This window comes from Miniopterus schreibersii (genome assembly GCF_964146895.1).
Source record: "Miniopterus schreibersii genome assembly, chromosome: 9".
NCBI classification, from domain to species: domain Eukaryota; kingdom Metazoa; phylum Chordata; class Mammalia; order Chiroptera; family Miniopteridae; genus Miniopterus; species Miniopterus schreibersii.
This window is the reverse complement of record NC_138118.1, coordinates 6,409,768-6,431,137: the sequence shown is the minus strand read 5'-3', so window position 1 is coordinate 6,431,137 and position 21,370 is coordinate 6,409,768. Positions and strand designations below refer to the sequence as shown.

At 47.7% G+C, this 21,370-nt stretch overlaps 1 protein-coding gene across 1 annotated transcript; it reads right to left on the bottom strand.

Moving 5' to 3' along the window:
• Positions 1-10,217: 10,217 nt before the first annotated feature.
• On the bottom strand, positions 10,218-11,177 carry LOC308562024 (olfactory receptor 10AC1-like; the record flags this gene model as incomplete). The annotated part of the gene is made up of 1 exon (XM_081147710.1): positions 10,218-11,177. One exon carries the CDS (start codon positions 11,175-11,177, stop codon positions 10,218-10,220), a length of 960 nt encoding a protein of 319 aa, XP_081003836.1.
• Between the last annotated feature and the right edge of the window lie 10,193 nt (positions 11,178-21,370).

Genomic DNA, 21,370 nt, shown 5'->3' with positions numbered 1-21,370 from the left:
GGCGCGGGCGGGCCAGGCTGCAGGGGGAGGAGCAGAATCAGAGAAGGGCCAGCACAGGCCATGCTTTAGGGGCCTCCGGGGAGCGTGGGCTCCCACGGGGCTGGGGTCGGGGCACCTCCCCTCCGGTTCCTTCACCAGGTGCTCGGAGGGGACTGCCGCGAGATGCTGGAGAAGGGGACAGCTGGGCTCTCACCCCAAACCGGGAGGCTCTCAGGGGTGAAGCCCCTGCCACGGCCGCCCTTTTACGTCTAGGGTCCAGCAGTTACAGTTCTACAGGCGATCACCTGTCAATGCCGAGAAAAGACGGAGAAAGAAGGTGTTGGAGGAAAGGGGGAATGACACAGGGAAGACAAATAAAGAGAGGAAAAGAGAAAGGACAGGGGGCTGGGGTGCAGGACCCAGGGCGGGGGGGAGAGTGGAGCACAAGAGTCTGCAGTGAGGGGGCAGCTGGCCAAGCGCAAGAATCAGCGCTTGAGACCACGAAGGCCCCGGTCCCTCCGTGTCATTCCTGACAGACTGGATCCCATCGCTCTTCACGTTTCTTCTAGGGCCCAGTCTAGGTTACTGCCTAGAACGGTGTCCTCTCCTATAGTTCTCACTGTGCCCATCAGTCAGGTGAGGTTTAAATATTTTAAAACACTCTCTGTTCAGCCCCTGTGTGTGCCAGGGACTGTGCTAGACCTCAGACACCTGTCTGTGAACGGGAAAGACAGAAGCACAAGTCTTTTTCCCTTGGTTCTTATAATGTAACCAGGAACACAGATTAAATTAATGATGACGAGAATTAAGTCCACTTGTTCCAAGCGCTATGAAAGAGATGAACAAGGTTACTAGTTGGTTAATTAAATTTGCAGCTGAATTAAATGACCACTGCAGTTATACCTTCCTTCTCAATAATGTGCAGTTTATATAGGAAGTTGCAGGCATTTATTTAGACGTTTAAAGAAATGATTAACAAAATAACGTAATGAGAGCACTTGGAAACCAATGATACTTACATATCACTACTGAGTGCGAAGTGGCAGAAATCCACTAAATTTTCCTCAGAGGGAGTGAATTCTCCTTTTTCAGCTAAGGTTGCTCTGGGCTCTCTCCCTTCCGACATGTCAACCAGCCCTCTATAAAAACAGAATTAAATGCCATCAGTTCTTCTTAATACAAATGTAATCTCAAGGCATATTTTCTGCTCTTAAAGTAATTCATAAATTAACTCATCTATTAAAAATATTTTTGTGTCTATGAGGCACTATATGTTCTACCAGGTTCCAGGAAATGCTTCCCCCCCACCCCTTTTTAAAAAATTTTTAAATCCTCACCCAAGGATATGTTTTTATTGATTTTAGAGAGAGGAAGGGAAAGAGAGAGAGAGGAACATCGATGTGAGAGAGAAACATCAATTGGTTGCCTCTCATATGAGCCCCAACTGGGGACAGAACCCACCACCTGGCTATGTGCCCTGACTGGGAACCTTTCGGTGCACAGGGTGATGCTCCGGGCGACTGAGCCACCCAGCTAGAGTGGACATGCTCCCTTTCAATGTTAGGAATTTGTGTTTAGAAAATCAGCAGTGCCACAGAATCACATAAACTATTTTAAAAAATGGATCTTTGGTACAATCTGTGAGAATTAAATGAGAGCCAAACAGAAGACAAATGCAACACATCAGTGTTAAAACCAGGGGGAGACTCAAATACAGTAGAATTGAAAAGCATAATCCAATTCAGATTTCTTCTGGCTGGAAATAGTGGCCCCCGCTCTTTGTGGAGGGAGAGAGCAAAGAACCTGGATGGAGCAGGTCATCTATTCACCCCTGGCCCTGCAGTGGCCGGAAGGTGTCACTGTTGAAACTGCTAAGACTAGAAACTGGCTTTAGGATCTCAGGGTTGGTTGGAGGCTGGCTTCTGGGGCCAGAGCCCAGAAGCTGGAGGGTGGCTGGGGTTCTGAGCACGGCCCAGGGAGCCTGTGGCAGCCCACAGAGCCTGGTCTTTTATCAGCAGAGGAAATAAATCAGTTCTGATCTACTGTGATCCAGAGGCTGCTACAGCATCCAGAATGCTCACCTTCAGAGTCACTGTCATGGATCAAGAGCCCCTCCAGAGGGGCTCTTTTACGATATAAGAATATAAAAAATATTATAAATGAAAGAAATCATATAGGTTATGTTTACCATCCATTTCCTTTTACAGATGGGGAAACCAAGGGCTTTTTTTCAATAAATTTTGATGCTGTTTTTAGATGATGATAAACTATTTTTATTAGTAAATAGCTCTGTCTTCCAATTTTGGGGATAATTAGAGATAATTTAGAGATCAATTTGGGGATAATACTTTACGTGACTTAGTGCTAACATTTCCTGGGCACTGAGTAGTGTCCGTTCCAGGGGCAGGTGCTGGCGTGACAGGGACCAATACAGCCTCGTCTCCCTGTTCAGGAAGCCACGAGTTATGATCTTATCAGAGTTTTCAAAGGAAGCTCAAGTATCAAGTCTGGCAACTGGAGACCTGGAGTCGGAATATGTAAATAGCCAGGCAGATATGTAGAAGTAAAAGCAAAGAAAAAACCAGCCCATTTGCTTCTTGGAAAAAAAGTAGGTGAGATTTAAGGTGTATGTAGATTGGAGACCTGGGTTTCAACCTGTACCGATAAGCCACCCAGGTTTCATTAGAAAACCCTTCCTTTCTGAGCCATATTGTCTTTGCCTGCACAGTGAGCAAGTTAGGCAAACACCAAGATTTCTCCCAGCTCTACAGACCTGCAATAAATGAATATACCTAAGCTGTAGTTTAAAGCAGTATAAAAAGGGAAAAACTTCTTTGCTTTTTGATCACTCTATTTAGTAGGACTAGAGGCAATAAAATATTACGGGTTACTAGGTTTGGGAATCAAAGCATTCATACCATACATAACTATATGGGGAGGTGTCAGTGATTGGGACTAGGCTGACTTGAGACAAGAAAGGGGCCATACCAGTAGAAATGGGAGAACCTCTGGGTCAAGGCTGAAAGACTTGTAGACATCTGATACATGCATGTGCTTCTATCTAAAGTTGGTCCCAGATATTTCCTAGTGTGAGGTAATCCCTAACACCAAGTTTTCAACCAGATCAGGGGCCAAAACTGAGAGAAGAGGGAGTCTACGTCTACCTTTGGTTCTTACAACAATCCCAGCCCTTCTCCATTCCTTCCTCTTACTTAACTCCAACATAGTGGACTTGCCTTGCGGCCAAGAAAAGAGCTTATCTCTTCTCATCTCTACTCCTTAGTTCTTTGAATGTATGTCTGTATATGCCGAGCACTTTGGTTTATGCTGTGGATTGGGTCACTGACCAAGACCAAGGACTCTATTGATTGGCTCACAAACGAGGAGTTACTTGTCTAGGTCAACGGAAGGATCGAAGAGCCTCTGGGTACAACAACCACTGAGAAAAGCACAGGGGGGATCCCAGGGCAGTCCTGGCTGCCCCCAGGGATTTGGGCTGCATCCCCTGGACCTCCTCACAACCTGCCCTGGGTCACTCACCGAAGCCGAGTGCTCACCTTGTGCACAGAACCTATGTTGGATGGGAGGCAGCACATCTCTCAGGAAGTCCTTGGAGCAGTTGTCCATCTTCTTCCTGGGAATGGAGGTTTTACTTTGTCAGCCTTAGCTGATACTTTGCAGAACCGAAGAATCCCCAGAGGTCAATTACTTGCTCTTGGTGTGCTTTTTTTACTCACTCCCTTGCCCCCCTCCCAGCCACCTACTTCTCAGCAACCACCGCAGTTCCACACTCTTCTAAGTTCCCAATGGGATAAACATTCTGAAAATGTTTTACCTCAACTTTTAATTGTTCTTCTAGATACCAAGCTAATGAGCCCTTCCATGACTCTTTGGGGTCTTTCACTGCTCTTCAAGGCTATGGCATTGCTGAGACTTCTGGCAGGAGTCAGGAGACAGGAATAGTCTAAGCATGAGCTCCCTCCCAAGGGGAGAAAATGAAAGCCTCTTCCCCCCTCCTTCCACACATCTAGTTTTTATGACCAGGGTGTGGTGAGTAAGTGTTGCACAGTAGAATCAGTATTTCCATGGCCTGGAAGCCATTGAGAAATCCCAAGTTCACAATCATTAAAATATTTCTACAGGCTCCTCGGTGGTCTCCCAATTCACATTTCTGTTGAATTGGGTTTTCTTTCCATATTTTCATACCACCAGAAGCTTTTCCAGCTTTCACTAATCTTGACCTCCCAATTCTTAATCACTTTCCTCCAAGTTTTAATCTCTTCACTGGCATAACCAGAAGGAACAGAGAAAACAATGAGTTGGGATGCAGTTTTATTTCCAATATTTACCTACCTATTTCTATGGTATTAAAACATGGGTCTTCGGTAATATGGGAAGGAGAAGCAGAGGCATTGTTAGCGAGGAACCCACTAGAGTTTTTTTGGTAATAACTGGCCAATATCAGCAAGATGCAGGTTTAATGATCTTGAAGATTGTCACTCTGATGGCAGTAGACTGGGGAAAGGTGGTCTTAATTCATGCTCTCCCCCTAGTGCAGGGTACAGAGAATCTCAGGTTCACCTCTGCTCCTTTCATCATCCAGCTAAGCCCAGGACCCAAAGGGCCCGAAGCTCTCCCAACCTCAAAGTCCATCAAAAGAAAAAAATGATGGGGCCTTTTGACTTAGAGTTGGAGCCAACAGCCAAGGGAAGGAAGGACAGAGGTGAAAAGAAGCCTGCGGGCACCATGAGGGGGAATAGGAAGAGAGAGTGACACCTGAGAGGTGGGATTCCTGAGGCCCATCAAAGGCAGACTGAGCATGAACTGATGTAGGCGATTCGGCGGTAAAGGAAAGGAACTGCCAGGTACCATCTTCCAGAGGACATAGTACATGATCATCTAATAAAAATATTTCCTTGTGGGTAAAACAAAAATGCAGCTTTCCTGCCTTTCCAAACACCAAGATTACAGATATGTAACTGGATGAGAAACAGGTTAGAAAATAGTAGATTCCGAATGATCCCAAATTGCAAAAAATAATATACATGGAGTTGAACTGAAACATAAAGACCTGAGAGAATGATTATAAAATGTCAATAGATTAACTCTGGTAATAGGTTTAGAGATATTTTTATTTTCTTTTTGCTCATCTATATTTTGAAGATATGGACAACAATGATACTGTTTTTCTAATATGAATCGAAATGAAAATTTTAAAGTTACTCTTCATACGGACATGACGGATGGAGATAGGGGTGCTGAGAAATCAGCTCGGTGGTTTCCCACCCAGCGCTTCTGCATGGCCTTCGGACAACATGGTGAGTGTTAAGGAGCGAAGGGAAGGTACAGTGAAAATCCTGCCTTGAATCACTTACACCGCGAGAGGTGACCCGCAGACAGTCTGCGGTGACACACACACTGGACTGGGGCCGGGATGACGGCTGCTGCTCTGCCTTCCGTACGAAGAGCTCCACCGCGTCATTGAATCTCCCTGGGTCTCAGTCTTCTCATCTGGGAGATGTGATTAGAGATGTGATTAGGTCTCGAAGGGTCCCGCAGCTCCGGAAGTCAGAGTTCTCCAGGGGGACCGCTGCGGTGTCCTTTCAGCCGAGACACTGAGGTCCGAGGCTGGACTCAGCGTGGTGGGTTCCGACTGCGGCCTTGCGGAGACTGGAGATTTCTCCTTTGAGCCCGCTCGCACCAGGAGCTCCATTGACAGACCAGTACTTTCCGCACTGTTTGGCCCCCTGGCTCTGGGGAAAGCTCGCGCCCTGTCACGTCTGTGCAGCCCCAGACCTGCTGCTTGCCCGGGTCCTCTCACTCCTTTGGATTTGCCACTCACCCCCCCGGCCCCTCCTCCGCCCTCAGCTCCTTGCCGCAAGACTGTCCTCTTACTAAGAATAGTTTAGTTAGTTCCAGTGAACTGCAACATCTGGTTCCCAGGCACCTTCCCCTTTCAGTTCTTTCCACTTAAAGAAGAATTAGCGTTTCCCTACCTTTCTCCGGTGAACTGTCAAGAGGCACCTGTCGGAAGCAGGTTATGTGGGCCGACAGCTGCCACACTCAACCGCAGCTTCGAGAGCCCTGGATGCAGCTCGTCGCCTACAAGCTCTGTCCTGAGAGGGTCCGAGCACTGCTCTGCTCCCCAGCTTTACACTCGAGGAAGCGTTTAAATGGCATTTCTGTGCTTTGGTCTGCTCTATGCGACTTGGGGGAAAACCATGTAAGAGGTGGTGGTGGGGATGACAAAGAAAGACTTGGCCACAAATATATAGTTTCAGAATATGTTGTTATTGATTTTAGAGAGAGAGGAAGGAGATAGAAGGCTGCCTCTTGGGCGCCCCCTACTGAGGATCAAGCCCGCAACCCGGGCATGTGCCCTGACCAGGAATTGAATTGGTGACCTCTTGGTTCATGGGTCGACGCTCAGCCACTGTGCCGCATGAGCCAAGCTGGCCACAAATATTTAATGAGTGCTAAATGCTTTATAAGAATCATCTCCTTGAAACTTGATGTTACTTTATTATGTATTAACACTGAACAGATGGACTACAGCTTATTTCTGTAAATAAAGCCTTTCTTTCATAGATTAGCAGCGCACACATGAAATCAGAGCAACTTCTACTTCAAGGTCAACTTGCTTATGTGATAGAGGGACAAATTAAAATACACTCTTCATGGACGTTCAATGAAAATGTAGCTTCTTTGCTTTCTACAGGGATCTTATTTTCTTGACTCTACATCCTGATGGGTAGTAAGGGGAGGGGGAAAAAAAAGCAAACAGTATAATAGGCCAATTAAAAATATCTCATGTTCTACAGTCAGTATAAACAGTTTCTTTGGCTTAATTTTTCTTTTTAATCTTTCATTAAACACTAGTTAAATATTTAATTAGTTCGAAGTTCAGCCTTTGATCAGACTGGTTGATTTCTTCCCTTGCTTAAAGTGTCTTCTGGGAATAAGAGAAACTGATACTACTGGGGTGTTGTGGAACGTGGACTGAGGGTGTTTCGTGCTGGTCCTGGTGCTGGCCTCTGCAGCCGGGCAGCTACTCTCATCTGCACGCACACGGCTGGTTTCTGCTGAGTGGTGGGTGCTTGGGTCTAGTCTGTGGCATCCGCTGTTGAAGTCTGTGGCTGAGGGACTCAAGGACTGTCGTCTTGGCTTTGTCAGGGCTCTGTGGCAACCCCTTTGATGAAATAGTCCTACTTCAGGGTTTCCCAATATGATTTCTCCAGACACACACCCCCTTTAAAAACGGACCATGATTCCTTTGGGGCCCTGGTTTAGGAAGTCCACTTTGTAGTCATTTTCCCCACCAAGCTGATCCTGTCCCGGCAGGTTCTCTGGTAGAACTTTCAGTTGCCTCTGCACCTCTTATTTTAACCATGCAGGAGTTTGGGGCCTACACCCCACATTCTAGGAGCACTGCTGCGGTTCTGTTGTCCTACTACCTCCTTGGAGTTTCTGGGCTGCCCCGAACAGTCGTCTCCCACCAGGTGTCCAAACGGGGATCAGGAAAGCATTTCTGCTTTCGGGCCTCTCCTCACCATCCTCAGGGACCTAAGTCCATCAAAAGGGGTGGTCAGGACACATATATTTGACTGTGTGCTTCTCTCACTTTTCTCTTTCTTTCACTCCACACCTGTGCCAGAAGGGAAAGGTTTTCCTTCTCTAAGGAATTCGGGGACTTCCCTTGTATCATACCCTGAATTTCCTGTGCTTCTACTTTATTAAAATATCTGTGTCCAAGTCAAAAGGCTGTGGGCTTTGAGTTAGGTGCCTCAGGAAAACTAGAAATTTGGACTCAATAAAGACAAAACAATATTGATCTGATATTCCCAAAATACTAACCGTTATACCAACTATTCTCTATACAGTGTCCCTCTTGCATGGAAAATTGGTCGTCTCCTCTCTCCTCTATTCAGTTCATTACACCTGCCCCCAGTGGACAGACGGGGCCTTCAGTTTCAACTCCATGAAATTCCAATGAGGGAATTCTCAGACTTCCTCTCCCCATTGGTTCCTGTAGTCTCTGTGCTCCATATGTGGCGAGTGTGGGACTATCTGTGCCCGAGTCTCTTGACTCTCTTGGCCACAGGCTGGGCTCTCAGGACACCATTCACAACAGCCCAAGGTCCCAGGGGTGTTCTGTGTCACGACAGCTACTTAAGTATCTGTCACTGGATACCAGGAGAGCTTCACCTCTTATTGCTCCCTCTTATTTTTCCAAAGGCTCTGCAACTTCATAAAAGATACTAAAATGGATTCTGTCCCCTGCATATGAACCATACATCCCAAGGCACTGACAGGTACTTGATTTCACTGTGGCGTTCGATGGGTTGAAGGAGGCAGGGCTAGATCACGCATCACACAGCAAGCCTTCTTGGAAGTCACCCTAAGTGTCTTTCGTCTTCCCCTGAAACCCCTTCCCTATTACAACTGCCTCTTTCCCCATAACTGAGACTTTCTCAGTCAGATGTGCAGGCATGATTTTGTTTCAGGAAAGAGTGATGTGAAGAAGTATCCCACGTAGGGAAGGAGGTGATGGAAGCAGCAAGGTTCTCAGGGCAGAGGGTCTGGTGCCTGATCCCCAGTGTGATATGTGCTCTGTCCCTAGCAGCAGAAATGTGGGGCATGGCTTCCCTGCCTCCATGCCCAACTCTGTAGCCCTCCTAGAGATTCTACAGGTTTCTAAATATCCCTTATAAATTATTTTTATGCTTCATTTACTAGAGTGCGTTGTTATCATATTTTTAATGCAATCAAAACCCTGGTTGATCTATCTGCCTTGTTGATCTCAGCCTCAGCCCCCAAGTTAGATCTCAGCCTTTCCATCCTTTCACCCCACTGGCTTTCCCATCTCAGAACTCCTTTACAAATCAGGAAAGAGAGGCAGAGAGCAGTCCAGCAAGACAAACCCCGCCACCCCCCTGGGACACTCAGTTCATCCAGGAACAATAATAAAAACAAGAGCAAAGACACCACGAGCGGCTGGGGCCTGGCACCCAGCCAGGGCATGGTCTCTGGCTAGACAATATTTCTGGACATGGGCATTGTTCGGCTGCCAGATCTTTGCACATGCTTTGCTGAGGCTCACACAGGTGAATTTGGTGTTCTTTGGGCTGGGTTATACATCTCTAACACCATCTCCAGCTCCAGTGTCATATTATTCTAGAAACAGCAGTATCATTTGGCTCTGTCGATCACTCCATCCCTTCCTTGGTTTCTGTGACATCACGCTATCTTGAATTTTCTCCTATTTTTCTGATTGTTCTTTTAAAAAAACAAAACTCCTCTTTGTATTCCTCTTCCTCTGCTTAGCTTTTATTTTTATTTTGTAAGCGTTTATTGCATAAGTAATGCACATATGTTTATAAGGAAAGTGTTCAATGAGAAGTGAAGGCTTGTCCCACCTCTGTCCCTCAGTTCCTCAGACTCTTCATTTGGTTGTGTGTGTGTGTGTGTGTGTGTGTGCGAGTGCGTGTAAACCATACAGGACACTCATGAGCACACACAACACACACACACTTTATATTCTATGTGTTTTTATATATAGATGCTGTCATATCATAACATTGTTCCTCACTGCTTCATTCACGACTCTAGGCCGCTGCTATGTGCCGGACGCTGCTCGGCAACAGGGGATGTCGCAGGCAGATCTCACAGAGGTTACATTCTGTTGGGAGGAACAGGCAATTCAAACATCAAAAAGTGTCAGATCATGTCCAACGACGAGCGATGCTTGGCCATGAAAGCATGATGGCGTGAGAGGCGGCGGAGAGGTGGTGCTACGTAGGGTGACCCCTGCGGGCCTCTGTTCCACGAGGCGTCGATCCTGGGGACGAGACAGCCGCCGAATGACCAGGAGCCAGCCTCCGAGGACCTCAGGCAGGAGCCTTCCAGGGGTGGAAATAACAGGGACCAGGCCAGGCTCAGGGATGACTCCTTGATACACGGCACGGTGCGCCTTTCTTTTCACTTAGCAACGTAGACGAGAGATGGTTCCAGGCCTGTCACAGACCCGCCTCCCTCTCCCCTTTCCCCCCCGTCCTCCTCTGGGCAGCTGCACAGGATTCCATCATGGGGGGAATCATAATTTATCTAGTCCCCTGTGGTACTTACACAGTTTGTAACCGTTTGCCGACTCCTGGACGTCCCTGAGCCCCCCTGGTGGCATTCCCGAGGCAGAGGCCACCTGCTGAAACTTCAGGGAGCGGAGCCGGCCCTGCCTGCTGTCAGGGCTCTGAGCCCGCGTCCGGCCCCCGCCCCAGCACCCTGCGGATGGCCGCGGTGACCTCGCAGTTGCGCAGGCTGTAGATGAGCGGGTAGAGCAGCGGCGTGGCGTTGGTGTAGACGAGCGCCAGCGCGCGGTCCCGCCGCGGGGAGTAGCTGGCCTTGGGCCGCACGTACATGAAGGTGGCGCAGCCATAGTGCAGGCAGGTGACGGCCAGGTGCGAGGCGCAGGTGGAGGCGGCCTTGCGCCGGCCCCCGGGGGAGCGCAGGCGGCGCAGGGCGGCGGCCACGGCGCAGTAGGAGGCCAGGATGAGCGCGGCGGGCAGCAGCAGCAGCGCCAGGCAGGCGCCCAGCAGGGGCAGCTCGTCCGCGTAGCCCCGGGTGCAGGCCAGGTGCAGCAGCGCCGTGATGTCGCAGAAGAAGTGCACCAGCAGGCGGGGGCCGCAGAAGGGCAGGCGGAAGACCGCCGCCGTGAGCCCCACGGACACCGTGAGCCCCCCGAGGCAGCAGGCCAGGGCCAGCCGCGCGCACAGGCCGGGGGTGACCAGGGCGGCGTAGCGCAGAGGGTGGCAGATGGCCACGTAGCGGTCATAGGCCATGGCGGCCAGCAGGAAGCACTCGGCCCCGCCCAGCGCCACGAACAGCTGCATCTGGACAGCGCAGCCCAGGAAAGAGATGGGCCTGCCCCTGTCCCCGCCGGGGGCGGCCAGGTCGGCCAGGGAGCGGGGCACCACCACCAGCGTGTAGCACAGCTCGATGGCTGACAGCTGGCACAGGAAGAGCAGCATGGGCGGCCGGCTGGGCACGCGGGCCACGGCCACCAGGATGAGCAGGTTCCCGCCGAGGGTGGCCAGGTGCCCGGCCAGCAGCAGCAGGAAGAGCGCGGGCCTCAGGTGCGGGAACTCGGAGAAGCCCTGAAGGACAAAGCCGCAGGGCACGGTGGCATTGCCCGGGCAGCCCATGCGCGGCCGCCCAGGGGCACCTGTGGGAGAGAAACGCGGGAAGGGGAGCGTGTGGGGCGCCACCCCTTTGGCCCTGCTGGCGGAGTTAGAGGGTGGGAGGGGGTAGTGGGTACAGAGAAGGGTGGGGTTCACGTCCATGCTCAGCCCCCTCCCCATGACGTGTCTTGTTAACTTGTCCAGAAACAGGCGGCAGGTCTTCCTGCGTCCTGGGCTAGAATTCTCACAGCTGTTCTCTCAACATGCTTTTTCCAAAGAAGCCTGGATTGTAGGCCCTTTCCTTGTAACGCGTCTCTCCTGACCTCCACCTACCAAGAATTCCCTGCCTTCGGACTCCAGTTAGCATTCTGAGGGGCCCGAGCTCCCCAAGGCAGGAGCTGTGTCTTTGGTCTCTGCCTCTGTTTCCTCCCCCGTGCCCTGCGCGGTCACTTCTGGGTTGCTGTCTGTCCGTGTCACAGAATCACAGAAACATAAAGCAGATGAAGACCTCAGAGCTCATCTCCTACACCCTCAGAGTTGTCAAGAGGAAAATAAAGCTGGGGGTGGTGGTGGTGAAGGGCTTAACTGTTCACCGAAAATTACAAACAGAATCTGCATTCCCCAGGCTGAATCTGGAACCTCCCATGACCCCAAATGAGGCCATAAAGAATGTCTCGAGGGTCAGCCAGTTCATATTAATTTAGTCTTAAAAAAGACGCAGGTCTGCACCAGGCGCTGAGGCAGGCACGCAGGGGGCAGGGTAAGTTAGTGGGAGGGCCTGGCTGGGCACATCAGGAACAGTGTGTCCCTCACATTTTTATTAGGAGTGCCGTGTATCTGCCCTAACTCGCTTTCTGAGCGAGCAGTACATTCCAGAATTGCCAAATGAACAGTTTCTTTCTAAGCATCATCCCTGACTCGCTTGTAGGCAACTTTTGGAAAACATTGATAGCCTGTGGGTGGACTGTGCTTGTTGTAAACTTCTGGCATGGGGGGAACGTGGGTGGTAAGAAATTCAAGGCCATGCAAACCGCAGGAGGGTGCTCGATTTTCCCAATGGCTATTTACGGTATCTCTTATTTTCTTACCTCTTATTAATTTTAATTGTAAGCTTGACTACTATATCCTGTCGGTGACTGAGTCACAGTTGATAGTGTTGGGAGTGGAATTTATGCATAGAATGCAACAGCAATAGAGCTGAGTCAAGGGCACGGTCGCATGAAAGAGTTGAAAGGAATGCGAAGAGCTTGGGTTTTGCTAGCAAATGCTCCTTTTGGAGAAGAGAATTCTGAGGATTTATATTTATCAGTGTCCCCCTGTGCTTTTTCTTGTCATCTGAGGGGAATGTCTTCAAACAGAATGTCTTGCAGTTTTATGGAGGATGAATAGGGTGGGGTTTGGAGTGGGTCTAAGGGGGGGGGGGAATCATTTCCCTTGTGTTTTAGAGCCCTCACTTTTTTGGGGCAACATGCAGTCCCTTGAGCAAATTTAACAAACCTCTTTTTGTTGAGTGCCGCTTCCTTGCCAGGGGTTGCAGCTGCAGGTGTGAACAGGAGAGAAGCCTGGCTGGCCCGGAGGTCGGGGCAGGATGCAACTGCTGCGGGACCCTCTCTACTCAGTCCTTCTTAGAGATGCAGGGGGTGGGGGGCAGAGGGACAGAAACCGTCCGGTTCTTTTGCCTTCATGTTCATACTAAGCAGAAATGGAGATGACAAGAAAGGCCAGGTGAAGGCGCCAGTCACTGCACATGGAACGCAGATCATGTTTTTTTATAAGCAAGGCCCGCAGGCAGCGAGCCAGGTGGGCCAACTAAACCCAAAGGAGACTGAGGAGTGTTTCTACTCTGTTTAGAGTTTTTAGGGGGATTTGTTACAAACTCAAGGAATGTATGTTACAAAAGCCTTTTCTCTGCGAGGGTGAGGGAAACAGACACTTTCCAAACTTCAATGATTTGGCCCATTCAAAACCCAGCTCCTCCCGAGTCCTTGAAGCTACGGAGGGAAAATAAAGGATGACAAGGCCTCCTTGAGCCCCCCTCCCCATGCCCCCTGCCTCCCCCCAGGGGCAGAAGGGCAGATATTCTCATTCTTCCAGGTGATTCATAGCATCAACAATAGCTTTGTTTAAGAGAGGGGCAGGCAAATGCTCCTAGGACTTCACACATTTAATTCACTTAATCCCAGTGGCAACCGGATGAGGCAGGCCAGCTCTTTACTCATTTTACAGACGAGGAAATTAGGGCCTAAAGGAATTAGGCGGCATGAGCTGTGGTAAGCCAGGCTTTACACCCAGCCCTTGGGTCCATGGTCCCGTCCACTACAGTCTTCCTTACTTAGACCTCTCCTGAAACTTCGCCCACCTAAGACACACCCGGCCTCCTCCCACGCCTCCCACTCCCCCGCCTCCACCTTAGCTGCGCTCTCCTAGGCATCGCTGTCCTCAGATTTCCCTCTTCTGACATCTCTCGAGGCCACGCGGATGTGAGCAGCAATACAGATCCTCTAAGATAGCAAATCTAAAAATAATTTCTCCTTAGCTTTGACATTCCTCGCTGCTGCCATTATTGTTCTGGCAGATCCGCTTTTCTAATCGTGTGAGGCTCAATGGAGCACCCGCAGAGTGATGGCTGGCTGGGGGCCCAGGACACAGGGATGTGGCTGAAAGCCTGGCTGGGCTGCGGCTGCAGAGCTGGGCTTTGATTTTCCTGGTGCAGAATAATTAAAATTACCCATAATACTGATGTTTTTTAAATTGGTTGTTTCAATAGTCAATGGGAACCCTTGTAAAGAGAGGGGATGAGATGGGAGATTGGAGAGGTAGACAGGTCAGGTCCCTCCAGACCACTGGACATGCCCAGGCCCCTGGCACCCACCCTCTAGACTACATGGCATCGATTGTTTTGACTGACATCTGACTGATCACCATCCTGGACCAATCCTAGGGCTTCGAATGCAGCTGGTCATTCTCAAGAATGCACTTTGAGCTATAAGAACTCAACTTTTCTTTCTTCTTCTGAACGTTTTTGGGTTTTTGCCTGGCTGTGTTCCCAGTTTGAAAACTGAGACCCTGGAATAAATCTTCATCGTTCGTTTCTGGCCAAGCCTCCAGGCTCTTCTGGAGTTCCTTCAACATGGGTTAGAACCCAGCCTCTACAGTATCTCGGCAGCCCTTGGGCTCCATTTGCATAGCAGCTGACAAGTATAATTATGATAATGACTCCTTTTCCCACGTCATCAGCCTTTTCCTTGATTTATGACAGATAGCTCAAAACTTATGAGCATCCATATATTTCCATTATTATTATTATTATTTCAGATTTAGATTTGTTTTCTAAAAACCCTCGAATTCAGACTCATTTGCCATTTTCTTACTGTGTCATGCAAACTTACATCTTTTGGTGGTGTTTTTCTCATCGGTGTGATATCTCCTTTACTCAAAGGAGCTAAATATCATCTCTGGATGCACAGATTTTACTGTGTGCTCCCTCTTCCGACCATTTACAGTCTCAGCCTCGGCCTGAGGTATGTGCCTCTTTTCTGTCCTGGTGTTTCTGTCTCATGAGCCATTTCCTTTTACACGATAAAGCAGCCCTCTGAGTCCTTGATGACTAAATTTGGTAAGATAGCTTGTCAAAGGCTTTTGAAAGTCTAAACAAAAGAAATCCTTTGTTACTTCTTGTTGGCATCAGTGTCCCCTAAAAGCATTTGAATAGATTTAATAGGGATATTTTCCTTACACAAACATTCTTGCTTTCCCCCCTTTATGGTATTTTCAGAAGTATTTAGTGATCCTACCTATTATAAAAGTGAGATGCCCTTAATCCTTTGTGTCTTCTCAGGAGTTCTTCTTAAAGCGATGGTTACATGGGCGTCTTTCAGTTCTCCAGCTCTGGGTCAGTACATTATCTTGGGTTTTGCATTTTGGCCAACATTTATCCTTCGGGTTTCCTGACAACTCAGAATTATAACTGGGTGTGCACCTGTGTTTAGAGCCCCCTAAATAGTTGCCACTGTTCATTCTCTTTTTTTAAATCAACTGTGGGATTAGGGCTTTGAGTAAAGTATCATTTCAGGCTCATGCTCTCTTGTATTTTCATCTGAAGAGAAGCTTTGAACCACACAAATCTAGGAGTCCTGCTGCTTTTAGAGCTTGCTCTCTGCCTTTGATGCTTCTAAAGAATTCTCAGCTTGAACGAAGCAGCATCCATTTCAACGGGTAGCTCTGACCCAGGCTTCTGCCAGAGGAACAGGGATAGACTTCAAAAACCAGCTCTTTAATGTTTAACATCAAAATCGTCTGGCAAAGAGACTGTCCCCATTCTGGGACTGTGAAGGTCACCCTTATCACACATAAATGCATGGTCATTGTACTGTTAGACTCTGAACAGTATTCTAGGCCTGAGGGTCCGTCACTCGATTGACTGGAAAAAATATTAGCACCTTTGCTCTATAGGGACACCAGTTTGTTTTCTAAATTTATTTTTAAGATCAACTGTCATTTTTCGTGAAGTAGGTTTGAAAATACTTTTAATTTCTAAACTGCATCTATCTTATGCCGCAAAGTGGCAGGAGGGTGACCTCAGCAACCCAGATGGCCCTCCTACTGAAAGACGCTTCTCTTTTTTTTGTGGGCCACAGACTGACAGCTGGAACTAGGAACAGGGCAAGGCGGCTGCTTGAATGGGGCAATCAAGGCTATCTCAGTTCCACCAGGCTCTTTTCATGGCTCATTAAGCTAAAAAAAACACACACACAAAAAAACCACACAAAACAAAAACCAACACACCAAAACCCACTGGCGAAAAAAAATATGTTGATCTGCTAGTCCAGCCCCCATGCAGGAGAGAGCACGCTGATATCCTGGGGACACTGCCTCAAACAGCCAGGGGCCCTCAGCAAGCCCTTCACCTGGGCGAGTTGCATGCATACTTCTGGCTTCAGGAGCTCTTTCCAATGGGGTACGCTCCGCCCCATCCCCCTGCCTACCCCCGAGTTTCCAGAGCAGGCTCCTGTGGTTGCTGAGCAAAAGGAACAAAGGCCCAGATGAAATGAGGTGGAAAGCACAGGACTCCGCCAGCCAGGGGTGGGCTCTGGTGGCCGCCCAGGTCTTCTGCAAGGGGGAGGGTCCCTGTGGTTGGTGTGGTTTGGGGCCCGGAGATTTAGCTCTTTGGGCCCGAGCAAGGGATAAATGCAGCCGCTGACAAGATCACAATGGGAAGTTCTGTGTGGTCAACTCTTTGTGGTCCGTGGAGCTAAGGAATAATCATGGGTATCACCTTCATGAATGCTCTCTATCTGGCCTCTAAAAGTTGAAAGGATAATGTTTTCCTCAATTCAGTTCTTACCCACCATTCTGTAGAAACTACACATCATCAAATGCTTCTCTCTCTGAGAACCTCTGTCCACCTGAGAAGTCAGGGCTCTCCCATTTTATTTTTTATTTTTGTGTGTGTGTGTGGGGGGGGGGGGGGGGGTTGGAAAAGCTGAGGCAGAAGCGATGCATTTGGGCAAAGATATTGAATAAAATTATATAAGAACCTAGACGTTCTGGCATCTGTAGCTGCCTCATGTTCCTCACACAGCACCCCATCTCAGGGTACCACAAGTGCCCCATGATGTGGGGTGCCTGGTCTGACCTGAAGAGGGGGTGCATGGGAAGAAATACTTCCCTCCCAAGTAGTTACCTCTTTTGGGCAAACCTAGCTGGGAGGTGTTTCGATTTCCTTATTTCCATGCTCCATTCGTGGTATTTCCTTACCTTGTCTGCCCACGTACCCGCTAAATGCCAGGTTCTCCTTACCTGGGCCCAGAGAGAGGGGGGACTTGGAGACGGGTGGTGAGGAGACTCAGATCATGGGGACTGGAGGTTAGAATTGAAGCAGCAGAGTGCAGAGTGGCGGTGGGCAGTCGTAGAGGAGCCGGAGGGCTGAAATGTGAAGAGTGGGAGATGGAGAGGCTGCAAGGAGGGGAGATGGCCCAGAAGGGCTTTCCACAGCAGCCTCTGGTTAGCAGTCTGCTCCGCACTATAATCTTAGCTTGCTATGTATCCCTGGAGAGGTGGGGACAGAGGAGAGGAGTGTATTGGTCCCTTCCAGAGGGAGGGCAGGCAAGAGCCAAGGCATCTGTGATTAATGCGCTCACCGCAAACCTCTCCTCAGGGCTGGAGGCCTAGGTGGGGCTTGGCACCTCTGCAGGGACTCTTCACCTGTCCGAAGGGAAATGACTCTGCCTCTCTCACGAGGCCCACTGTCCAGAATGCTGTCCGTCCCACTGGCCCTGCGCTGTCTCCCTAGGGTGCTCCTTGCTCTCTCATCATGACAGCCCCCCTCTCTGCGTGCCGGGGCAGGAGGTTCCAGAACCTGCTGGGAAGTGTCAGGTGCCTGATGGGCCCGCGATGCCTTAATCTGTCCAGTGGCTAGAGCGCGGAGCTGGCCCTCGAGGCGCATGAATGAACCTCCTTTCAGCTCTCACATGTGTGCAAGGGCGCAGGAAACTGCATGAGGAAGCCTCCGCCGCCAACGCATCCTCCTGACCCGGGAGAAGGAGCTCGGCCGTTCCAGCGGGTCCCCCCAAGTTTGGGGACTGAAGACCTGCCCTTGAATTTCCGGTTATTATCCTGCACATTTGTGTGTATAAGAGTTAGACTATTTAGAATCCTCATTTAGGTGGAATTAAACTGATATTTCCCCCATCGTAGAGAAAAGCTCTCTGATCCCATATTTTCACCTAGTTCCCATTCTCATGCAGTAGGGAAAAAAGTGAGCTCTGTCTTTGTCGTCTATACTTCCTCTCCTCTTCTTTCTATTAAAAAAAGTCACTTTATCGAGACATGATTGACATGTAAAATGCTGTTTTGAGATTTTTACTTACGAAAACATTTTAAAGTGCTACAAAAATGTCATTTATTATACTGAAGAGCCACGATGAACATATTTTCCAATATAGGACTCTACCCCGCCTTCCCCGGCTCTGAGCTTTCAGAATGTGGTCTGCCCTCTCAGCCTTTCTTTCCAGGCACATAGTTTCCCCGAAAGGTAAGAAGCAGTCAGTCGGGAAGGGACGCGGTCTGGACAGGCCTCCCTGGTGATCAGGACTCCCGGATGTGATGATATCACACACAAACAGCGGTGTAGTCATGGTTCAGAATTTTGGAAAAGGTGCCAAGAAAATCTTGGACATAGTCTTCAGGATATGTCAGCCCCTGACCTAAAGCAGAATTTACCAGTGATGGGAGTTTGGAGTTTCGTGCACAATGTTTTTCTTGGCTGGAGTCTGGCTTTATGTGAAGAGTTGTGTCAACACGGGGGAGTCCCTGCTTGGGCTCAGGGAGGCCTCAGATTGGTGGTGCCTCTGTCCCTTCTTGGAGAGTTGCTGTGAGTTTTCTCAGACTTGGAGTCATGTGGGATCTGTGTTTGGAGGGACTGGAAATAGTTACATCATCTCCACATTCCTCAGCCGTTTGTCACCAGGTTATACATCGCTTGGTGGGATGCCTGCTTCCAGGGGGAAAAGACACCCCTCCTCTCTGACTTCAGCAGAGAAGAGGCTGGTTAAGTTGTTGAGTTTGATGAACATCTCTGGCTCTGTCCCTAAGGAGGAAAAGTTTATTTCTTTGGGGTCTTTGCATATTTTTTTTGAGTAAATTTATAGACATATGCATAATAGAAAAAGGGCAATAGAGTAAACCTAGAGTATCAACAACAAATGAAATTACAGTGGTACATGAAGAAATTAGAAGTGAAACAAAACAGTATAACCAAAATCTTAAGTTGGTTCTCTGAAAATTCTAAGAATATAGATACATTTCTGGAATTCTCACCAAAGAAAAAATTTAAAAGATGGAATAAAAAAATGAAAAGGTAGAAATTAAAATAGATATAGTAGAGATTAGAAATAATAAAATAATATTATTAAAAAGTAGTTATGGCCCAGCAGGTGTGGTTCAGCAGTTGAGCGTCAACTCATGAACCAAGAGGTCACCAGTTTGATTCCTGGTCGGGGCACACTGCGGGCTCGGTCCCAGTAGGGTCGCGCAGGAGGCAGCCCATCTATGTTTCTGTCTCTGTTCCCTCTCCCTATGTTTCTACCTAACGTCAATAAAAACATGTTAAAAATAAATTAAAAAGAACTTATGGATGCAATAGACACACATCTGAATATAAGTCTACTGGCCTAAGAAGGATCAGAAAACTTGGGTAGAATTTTAATCATTAATAACATTGAATTGCTACTGAAAATATATCCTTTCTGCCATTCTCATGACACCCGTGGAAAACAATTTTACAAGTGGACTTTACCAAAGTTTCAAGGGACACATAAATAAATCCCCACATATTAATAAGCTTTTCCAGAAAATGAAAAAGAAAGAAAAATTGCTCAACACATTTTATGAGGCTTACATAAACTAGATTAAAATCATTCTTTTAAGTATATTAAGCAAAAAGTATACACTGATTTTATGGATGACAACATCTTTTAATATTACCCAAAGAAATTCAACATTTTTTAAAAAACAGCATATTTCTACCAAGTGACAGTGTTCCCAGGAATACAGAGATGATTCAATTTCACAAAATTCGTGAATTCACTATCACACTGGATGACTAGAGGAAAACAGTCATTTCAATACACATGGAAGAAATGATGAACATTCTTAGAAAGCTAGAATACAGAACTTGGTAACCCAATAAAACCTATATCCCAAAATTCTACAACAAATGATGTACTTAATAGGTAAATCTGAGGTACTCCTTCTAAAGTCAGAAACAAGATGCATTCACTTTGCTAAGTGACACTTATGAGCACACACAGTACTTATGCTTCTAGCCAATACAAAGAAATTAATTATTGATATGGAGAATGTACTATAATTATTTGCTGATGGTATAATCCAAGATCATTAATGAGCAAATTAGTCATGCTAATAAGGAAGTTCAGCAATATTTCCAATATAAGAACAACATATAAAAGTAAATAAGATTCCTGTATACTAGTGATAATTAAAAAATGTAATAAAATAAGATACCATTACAGTAGCAATATACGCCATAAAATATGGAATTAATTTAACAAAATGCTTTATAAAAAAATTAATAAACTCCAGTAAAGGACAAGAAAGACAATTCCAATAAATGTAAAATTTTACCATGAATGATAATCATGAATGATTTTTCCTTGTAAAAATGTCAATTTTTAAAAATTTTTGGATATAGTAAGTGCATTTTTAATAATTACAACAGCAATCAGAAGGCTGATTGGCATATCAGTTCAAAAAAATATATGGAAAAATAAAAGCCCTAAAATAGGTAATAAAAGTAAAACATTTTGAACTAAGGTAGTGAGGAGAGAAGTTGACTAATTCTCTTAGATATTAAGATACACTGCAAAGCAATAATTAGTAAAGTAATTGACATTTGTATAAGAAAACTGGCATAAGGTACAGGATTGACTGTTCAGAAAGAGATCCGTATTTTTATGTGAAATTGGTAAATGATGGTGATTGCACCATAAATCAGTGGAAAATGCTTTAATTTAAAAATAAATGTTTTAAGGAAAATAGACTAATTAGATGGAAGAAAATCAATTAGTTGCTCCAGACACACCCAAAGATGTAAAATACACAACCTTTAAGAGAAAAATTGGGCATCCAGTCTGCACTCGCTCAGTGCCAGCCCCTCCGGTTCAACGGCCAGCCTGCTGGGACCCGTTTGCTGCCTGGTTTCTGCTGCGATCCACAGGATCCCCGATCCACAGGATCCCCGATTCCAGGTCAAAGCTGAAGCAATGCTTGACCTCGCCCAGCTAACGGAAAATGAGGTTTGCCTCCTACACAGCGATTGTCCTTTCGAAAATGATGCTTGTGAGTATTCAGCTGCAGTCTACAGATGGGCAAGAAAGGTTTTTGCCAGCCCAGAGGACTGTGCCGGCGCTGGCAAAGGGGAAAACGCCAAGAGCAGAGGGCGCCCGGAGGGCCCCCCGAATGACCCGGAGAGTATGGAGCCGCGGCCCGGCGTTGGCTCCTGTACGCCTGACGGGGCCCAGGCAGATCTCCCGCAGCACCCTGGCCAGGCTCCGCGGGGGCGCCGAGCCGCACACAGTCGCGCCCCTTCCCCGTCCCGGCCGAGTCGCTCGCTGGCTTTTCTGTGGGGCATGGAGTGACTTTGTCAGTGGCTGACAGATTGCTGAAGACTGGATTGTACCAGCAAGGAGAGCCATACA